Below are 10,000 nucleotides of genomic sequence, written 5' to 3'. Positions count from 1 at the left end.
CTTTGCACCAAGTACCGAATATTTCTGACAGTTTGCACCAGATACTGAATATTGCCGCTAAGCTTTACACCAAGTACCAAATATCGCTGCTAAGTTTTTCACCAAGTGCCGAATATTTCTCCCAAACATAGTACCAGGCACTGAATATTGCTGCCAAAGTTTTGCACCAAGTACCGAATATTCCTGCCAGATTTAGCACTTTGTTCTTAATATTGCTGATAAGATTTACGCAAAATATCGAGTATTACTGCCAGAATTAGCTCCAAAGTGCTAAAAGATGCTTGCTTATAATGCTCTTCTGTGACGCTGACGTTTATAAATGAACTAAGCAAGTTGCATAGTGATTTTTAAAATCATCTCGCAAAGGGACGAGAATAAGAGGCCTTTTAGTCTTGTGGTTGCTTTAGTATCCGTTTTCAAAACTGATCCGCAGATGTGGGTAAAAAAAGAGAGAGAGAGTTATTCACTAGGTTAGAGATGAATCTTTCGTTTTCATCGCCTTCTTGCTTCACAGGAGTGATGGGAAACGAAATGAGACCAATAGAAAAAGCGATATGGTCATCGTATATTATACAATTTATACGTGACATTATTATTATTATTATTATTATTATTATTATTATTATTATTATTATTATTTCCGTAGCTATTTGCTCTCGCCGCATACAGTACTACTCTTTTGTCGTCGCTGTTATTTTCATGTGTTAACTCCCCTTTCATTTTTTCCTTCTCCCTCGTTATTTTTTCATGTAGTGGCACTATTTCCCCTCTGCCACTTTTTCTGTACCCCTCATCAACAAGCTTGCACAAAATAATGCACCTTGTCTTTTTTTTTTTTTTACCCAGAATTTACTCAGTTTGTTTTGGTTTCCCCTCACTTTCTCATTGTAGATGACCTGTCCAGTTCTCCAGTTGTCAGTACTCTCCCTCTCTCTCTCTCTCTCTCTCTCTCTCTCTCTCTCTCTCTCTCTCTCTCTCTCTCTCTCTCTCTCTCTCTCTCTCTGTATTCAGTGCTTCTTTTTAAAGCATTATTTCTCTCTCTCTCTCTCTCTCTCTCTCTCTCTCTCTCTCTCTCTCTCTCTATATATATATATATATATATATATATATATATATATATATATATATATATATATATATATATATATATATATATATATATATATATATATATATATATATATATATATATACATATATATATATATATATATATATATATATATATATATATATATTTATATATATATATGCATGTATGTCCGTATGTAATGAAAAGTATCATTTTCTTCAGCGTTCCTTACCTCCTCTTGCCTTAGATCCAAGACACCCTCCCCCTTCTCTCTCTCTCTCTCTCTCTCTCTCTCTCTCTCTCTCTCTCTCTCTCTCTCTCTCTCTCAAAACTGCCCTCCTACCCCCTCCCCCAATCTTCCCAGGCGCGTTATCTTACAGAACCAAACGAAGCTACTAATACCCGGATTGTCGGGGAAGACCCGACTCTCCGTCTCTCATAATAGTCCACAAATCTCCCATATAATTATGTCTTGACTCAAAGAACTTGTTTTTCCAATTCCCTCATTCTTTTTTTTTCGTAATTCTTAGTCTTAGATATTATTATAGTTATAATAAACGCTACTGCAGTTGTCATTATTAAAAATATAGTCTGTTTGATGATTACTATTACTGATGTTTCTCTTTCGGTAGTGATAATGAATGCAGCACATGAAGTTGCACGGTCCTGTGAAGAAAAAAAGAGAGAATTCCGGTTCTTGAAAATTCATATTTGGATGTCACTATTGCTTTTGCCTTTCTCTTGTTTCCTATTTGGTTTGGTACCTGAAACCGTCTCTCTGACAACCATGATGATTGTTGCAGTTGAGCATATAGAAACCGATGGTCTTGCAAGGGTATCTTTTAAGTGTTTCTCTTCGGTCTGTTGTAGGTTTCATATGTAGACCCCAGCTCTGTATTACGTACCCTGTTTTTAGTTGATAATAGATGGTCGCAGCCATGTTAGACAAGGGCACGAGGCCACTAACCTCACCAAGTCTGCTGGGGTCAACGGAAAGGTCGTTGGGCTAGCAACTGCATCCCTGAAGACTTGCTAAGAAGCCAGAAGGCTCAGCCCTTCTAGTGCCACCCTATAAAGTGGAAAAAATGTTATGGTTTAAAAGTATACAAATAATAAATAAATACATATACATTTTATATAATATATATATATATATATGTATATATATATATATATATATATATATATATATATATATATATATATATATATGTTTATATATATATATGTATAATGTGTGTGTGTCTTTGTATTTGTATAGGTATAAAATCTCAAGTGCAATGGTGTTTATATCCTTGTAGCGTTAAATTTCCTTGCAAGACACAAGAACAGTGCATTATGCGCATGAGTATATGGCAAAGAAGCTATTGAGACTTACATACAAAGTATGGCAGTGATATCCTTTATTTCATCCATACGCGCCGTTTAGTGTGTATACAGTTTTTACATGACGTGTGATTTTGTAAACTTACCGGACCCCAACCTACACACAGTTCTTGCACTCTGCCTCGCCTTTTGCGACCCTATCATCATAATGGGAAGAGAAAAGACTGGGAAAAGACGATCAGGTTACAGGTTTAATCACTGCAGAAATACGATACGCGAATGATGATGTTCGGGAACGACGTTGGATGAGGAGAGATAAGGAAAGATGAAAGAGAAACCGTTTAGATGCTCCTCCTGTGTAGGTAGAATGTCTTCTTGTGAGAATTGGGTTTACATCATTTCTGCGGAGTAACTACAATCTTGAGAGAGGTCATAAATAAATAGATGTGTGCTATATATATATATATATATATATATATATATATATATATATATATATATATATATATATATATATATATGTGTGTGTGTGTGTGTGTGTGTGTGTGTGTGTGTGTGTATATATACACACATATACATACATATACATATACAAGCCTGAAACAATAATGAAACTTTGATATTATTTCTTAGCATAACTGCATTTCTGGGGAAGATATATACACACAGTCTTGAATTATAATGAAACTTCGATGGAAAAGGCTACCTAGAAGTTGTAAATCGAAGCTTGATAATTAACGCCATGTGTTATTGTTGGTCAGTAATTACAGACATCAAATGAATTTTTCGTGTTCTGCGGTCTCTTAAGAACTGTTAAAAGTGATAATTCGAAATTCATCATTATTGTTCTTGCTATTATTAAATAAAAGAGGACAAAATTTAAATTTTTTTCACCTGCCTGTCATCTTTTCTCTCATGATTATTTTTACTCTTCCCCTGTTGTTGCTGTAGTTACTGTTTTTGTGAAGTATTTGTTTGATGAAAATTGCGAGGATTTGATAAAACTAGAAAGCGCAAATTCTTGAAATCGACGTATGAATACATCTGTAAAGGTGTTATTACAAAGGTAGTGGAAAGTTACGGAATCAAGGAACTCGGTCAGTTCTTTGCTGTTGCTAGTATCCATTTACATTACTTCTTAAATGGTATAGCTGTTAATTATCGAGTTACATCACTTTACATTATGCAATATTTTAAATGTTTTTGATGTTACGTTTTCTACCTTTTGTAAGGATTTTTATCATTGAATTTTTCCCATTTGTTTTTATATTTTCTTAAGCCTGGGTAAACTCCTCGCCGTCCTAGATTTGAGTTGGCTGTCTAATTGTCAAATGCATAAACAATTATCATTTTCTAACAATGTATTTTGATGCATAATTTACCTTATAATGATGAGATTTTTATGTAACGTATATTTCATAAGATGTATATTTTATGATGAAAGTTGCAGTTTTATAGCATCATAACGTGAATTTTCATTGTTATTTTACTTCTGTTCAAGGTTTTGCGAGCCAATGTGTTATATATAATTCAGATTTCCAATGAATAATGCATTGATGTTTATTTGTTTTTCGTGGTCTGTTGTAATAGAATATGGCTGTACATAATTCGCAGTACCATTAATTTTTTTTTAAAGTATGAATGACGGTAAAGTGAGAAATTTGTGACGCATGCATTTAAATATACATATATTGTATTTATCTCTATATCTGTCTGTCTATCTATCTGTCTACCTATATATATGTGTGTGTGTGTATGTATGTATGTATATATATATATATATATATATATATATATATATATATATATATATATATATATATATATATATATATATATATATATATATATATATATATATATATATATATATATATATATATATTTATATATATTATATATATACTGTATATATATATATATACACACACATTTATACACGTATGTATGTATATTTTCACTATACTCTTTTTTTCTCCTGAAAGGTTGACTACAAATGATATTGATCCTCAGTTTCAAAACAAGACTTTTGGGATAAGGTTTCTAGTCCCATTTTATATATATATATATATATATATATATATATATATATATATATATATATATATATATATATATATATATGTGTGTGTGTGTGTATATATATACTGTATATATATATAATATATATATATATATATATATATATATATATATATATATATATATATATATATATATATATATATATATACAGTATATATATATGATATATATGTATATATATACATAGCTTAACTCGATAGTTTCATTGCAGAATATGTCATAAGAACTCAAATGATCCCTAATTATGTTCCTTTGCGTGGAGGCCCATCGCACTTTTCGGCTCCGCATAATTTCGGGAAAGAATTACGAGTAATATACTGTAATATTCTGTAATGACCTCCTTGGGGGCTTTTAGCGTCATGGCCGGTGTGTAATTTTTTTTTCTTTTAGGTACCAGAAAGTATTAATGAACGCGTCCGTATTCCCATTACGAATTCATGTGAATATTCCCACCTTTTTTTCTCATTTAATAATGAGTGCATTTGAGCTTCAGGAAGAATCCTCTTCCACCGATCCATCTCTCTCTCTCTCTCTCTCTCTCTCTCTCTCTCTCTCTCTCTCTCTCTCTCTCTCTCTCTCTCTCTCTCTCTCTCTCTCTTAGCCCATCTATTACTCCACCCCCTTCTTCCTCCCTACTCTCTCCTCCCGTGTCTTCATTCTGTCTCCCTCTTCTCTCTCATCTTTCTCCCTTCTTTCTACATCCTCCTCTTCCTCCCTTCATTCTGCCTCCCTCTCCCCTTTTCCTCTTCCTCCCTTCATTCTGCCTCCCTCTCCCCTTTTCCTCTTCATCCCTTCATTCTGCCTCCCTCTCATCATTTCCTCTTCCTCCCTTCATTCTGCCTCCCTCTTATCATTTCTTCTTCCTCCCATCAATCTTCCTCCCTTCATTCTGCCTCCCTCTCATCATTTACTCTTCCTCCCATCAATCTTCCTCCCTCTCATCATTTACTCTTCCTCCCATCAATCTTCCTCCCTTCATTCTTCCCCCTCTCCAAATTTCCTCTTCCTACCATCAATCTGCCTCTCTCTCCCCTGTTCCTCTTCTTCCCTTCATTCTGCATCCCTCTCCCCTTTTCCTCTTCCTCCCTTCATTCTGTCTCCCTCTCATCATTTCCTCTTCCTCCGTTCATTCTGCCTCCCTTTCATTATTTCCTCTTCCTCTTCATTCTGCCTCCCTCTCATTATTTCCTCTTCCTCCCTTCATTCTGCCTCCCTCTCATTATTTCCTCTTCCTCTCATCAGTCTGCCTCCCTCTCCGCTTTTCCTGTTCCTTCCATCAGTCTGCCTCCCTCTCCCCTTTTCCTCATCCTCCCCACATTCTGTCTCCCTCTCCCCTTTTCCTACTCCTCTCCCCCCCTCATTCTGCCTCCCTCTCATCATTTCTTCTTCCTCCCATCAATCTTCCTCCCTTCATTCTGCCTCCCTCTCATTATTTCCTCTTCCTCTCATCAGTCTGCCTCCCTCTCCGCTTTTCCTGTTCCTTCCATCAGTCTGCCTCCCTCTCCCCTTTTCCTCATCCTCCCCACATTCTGTCTCCCTCTCCCCTTTTCCTACTCCTCTCCCCCCCTCATTCTGCCTCCCTCTCATCATTTCTTCTTCCTCCCATCAATCTTCCTCCCTTCATTCTGCCCCCTCTCCCCATTTCCTCTTCCTACCATCAGTCTTCCTCCCTCTCCCCTGTTCCTCTTCTTCCCTTCATTCTGCCTCCCTCTCCCCTTTTCCTCTTCTTCCCTTCATTCTGCCTCCCTCTCCCCTTTTCCTCTTCCTCACATCATTCTGCCTCCCACACTCCTTTTCCTCTTCCTCCCTTCATTCTGCCTCCCTCTTTCCTTTCTCCTCATTCTACCTCCCGATCTTCCTCCTTGTATCCCTTCTGCCTCTCTCCTTCTCCCCTTTGCCCACCCACAGAAAAATGCTAAATTGCCGAGATGGTGATGAATTAATCCTGAGTAATCTCGGGGATTATTAGCACAATATTTTCATACGACAGATTTCCTTGTCGTTTGGTGATGCATTTCTGCTTTCTGTATAACCCATCGCTATAGCATTGGTGAACTTGTCAGTTTGTGACGCGACAAATGATTAGCATATTTGACATTCAGCGAACCCGGGGGGGGGGTAATTTATTTTTTAATAATCTCTGAAAATTGAAACACGGTGAAATTGAAGAATTTGGACAGGAGAGCGTACTATAAGCGATACTCCTCCTTCCCTCCCCCTACGTGAATTCGCATCTTAAATTTCCAAACATCTCATTTGTTGTCTGAAGTTTCCAGATAGCTTTTAAGTGTTTTTTGTAACTTTATAATAATAGGCACGTTTCTAGAAACCTCATCTTATAAGTCCTTGCTTAAAACGTTAGGGGTAACGCCTGGAACCATCCTCTCAATGGAGGATGAAAAATCACTAATAATAATAATAATAATAATAATAATAATAATAATAATAATAATAATAATAATAATAATAATAAAATAGACTTTGTTGCAAGAGTTTGTTAATGTCAGTATGTGTAACAAATGGTTTTCACGAATTTTCTTGTTCAATTTGCAATTCTGCATCACTTCATTGAGCTGATGTGATATTAATTGATCGTACAGCTTAATAAACACAAAATCATTGTGGTTGGAAAATTTATAATGTATGTGTAATAATAATAATAATAATAATACATAATAATAATAATTATTATTATTATTATTATTATTATTATTATTATTATTATTATTATTATTATTAAGGCTATTATAACTCAGAATAATCAAACAATTAAATGAATCAGTCATAAAACCATCAAATTGCAAAAAACAAGTTCGTAGATTAAAATTCCCCGCGAAAAAAAGCAAACAGGAATAGATATTCCTTATTAGACAAATTTTCAATTCATTAATAAAGTCTGTTACTTCATTGAAATAAGAGAGAGAGAGAGAGAGAGAGAGAGAGAGAGAGAGAGAGAGAGAGAGAGAGAGAATCATTCAATTCCCGTAGCGAGAGCGCATTTCACTTTTGAAAGGACCCCCGAATTATTTCACGAGCGCCGCAGCAGCGATCGCTTGGTGCCTTGTGACTTTTCCAGAAATTAATGTGCTGCCTCCATTACGATAATAGGTTGAATTTTGAAAGCGGACTTGAATTTTGTTTTGAATATTGTTGTTGAAAAATAGTTCAGAATTCTCGCCATGAAAAGAGTTATTTTTTTTTATAGAATTAAGATATGAAATTTATCCTTAGAAAGCTTAGAAAGATTATTGTAGTTTTCTTACTGAAATTACAAACATTAGTGGTTATCCTATAAATGAAAGGAAGAGATGATTTAGGGAAGAAATAAAGGAAAATTACGCATGAAAATGAATGTTGAATAGTTTCACACATGAAAATTAACGATAAATAGGTAACCAAATCAGAATACCCTAAAAGTGGCAGGTATATTTAAACGAAATTTTGTAGATGGGTGCTGCGTGGGACCAGAAAGAATCGACTGGATTTTGGGATGAATCCGGATCCGGATCCATGATTTTTCGAAACGGCCGGGTTCGCCGGTTGACAAGCGTTTAGCGAGGAATGAGCAACAGGCGTTTGGAGTACGGTATTTTCAATTTGATATTTGCCAGACGCTGTGATTGTTTATTGTTTTATATTTTGAGCTTCTTCCCAGTCCCTTTTGCCTTTTACAGTACTTTATGTAGGAAGAAAAATAGTGTCGTATTTTGTGAATTATTAAACTACATATGAAGATATATTTTGCAATAATTTTCATTTTGAGACATTTTTGTTTCATATTTTAAAATCGGAGTAATTTTCAATTTCGATCTTAGTTATTTTAACTCACTACCGTTGATATATAAACATATATATATATATATATATATATATATATATATATATATATATATATATATATATATATATATATATATATATACAGTATATATATATACATATATATATATATATATATATATATACACACACATATATACATATACATACGTATATATATATATATATATATATATATATATATATATATATATATATATATATATATATATATATATATATTTCCTCTTGAAAATGTTGCTTTCATATACAGTAAGGTAAGTAATTGGTCATCTAGAGTCATTAATTTTCTAATATATAAATTGTTTGTCAATAGTTGAAATATATATATATATATATATATATATATATATATATATATATATATATATATATATATATATATATATATATATATATATATATATATTAATCATAATTCTCTCTCTTATACATACCATGTTGGCGAATGGTCATTTTATAACGTTGAATTTATGCATTAGTGGAATGAAGTCATTACTGCGGATGCACATGTCAGTTAATTGATATCATTTTCATTCATGTGTTTTTTTTCTTCTATTTTCAGATCCGCCTCTAGTGACTTGATATCCCGGCGAGGGGTATTTAGCAGAAGGCATTATGGGTCCGTGGAACTGGTGAGTAAAAATAAAATTCTCTCTCTCTCTCTCTCTCTCTCTCTCTCTCTCTCTCTCTCTCTCTCTCTCATTTAATCCATCCTATGTCCATATGATTCTCCATCTCTATGTGACGTAGAGATATGTGCATATTTAAATTTACAAGCGTGAAAGGGGTCGTATTATGAATATATATATATCTATATTTTTATAATGTATGCATATATATATGTATGCATTATATATATATATATATATATATATATATATATATATATATATATATATATATATATATATATATATATATATATATATTATATATATATATATATATATATTATATATATATATATATATATATATATTATATATATATATATATATATATATATATATATATATATATATATATATTATATATATATATATATATATATTATATATATATATATATGTAATATATATATATATATATATATATATATATATATATATATATATATATTAGCTCCCATATATATAAGAGTCTGTTTGTTTGTACACTCCAGACACGGATAAGCATTCTTAAATTTCATGAGCTGCGAGCACTCTTGTGATCTTCGCACCTCGTCGTCAGTAAAGATGAAAAATATTCGTGAGCGAACCCAGGAAGTACAGGAGACGGTATATCAAGGCATTAGGGTAATAGGTCATCATAAACAGCGGGCTTTGCAACTCTGCCCGAAGTATTGTGGCAATAAATATTCTCTCGGGAAGTTGGGGTCCACCCGAAAACGCCTCGAGAAGCAGTTGAGTAATTACTCCTGTGACTGATGTATGTGTGTAACCTCGTCTAAGCCTGTTCCTCTGGCTTTGTGTGCTTGCACGCGCGTGTGCGCTTCTGTGGCCAGTCGCTGCAGTATATTTTCGTTTTTCTTCCCCCGGCTTTGCATAATCGCTTTCATTGGAGTGATGCATTGGGGTAATTTTTTCTAATTATCGCCAAGCTCAGCCCGTCGTTATGATTGCCTAACGATGTTGATGCAATATAAATAACACTTTCAAGTCCAAAAAAGTTAGA

General features: G+C 33.6%; 1 protein-coding gene across 1 annotated transcript in view; it reads left to right on the top strand.

Annotated features, from left to right (window-relative positions):
* Positions 1 to 10,000, top strand: part of LOC136844410 (GTPase-activating Rap/Ran-GAP domain-like protein 3) — a 907,028-nt gene that overhangs the window by 262,423 nt on the left and 634,605 nt on the right. The window contains 1 exon segment of the mRNA XM_067113570.1: positions 8,889 to 8,958. Within this exon segment, the coding sequence (XP_066969671.1) occupies positions 8,889 to 8,958 (70 nt within the window).

Source organism: Macrobrachium rosenbergii, chromosome 12 (genome assembly GCF_040412425.1).
Source record: "Macrobrachium rosenbergii isolate ZJJX-2024 chromosome 12, ASM4041242v1, whole genome shotgun sequence".
Classification (NCBI taxonomy): domain Eukaryota; kingdom Metazoa; phylum Arthropoda; class Malacostraca; order Decapoda; family Palaemonidae; genus Macrobrachium; species Macrobrachium rosenbergii.
The sequence above is the reverse complement of the archived record's forward strand: the minus strand, read 5'-3'. Positions and strand labels throughout refer to the sequence as shown.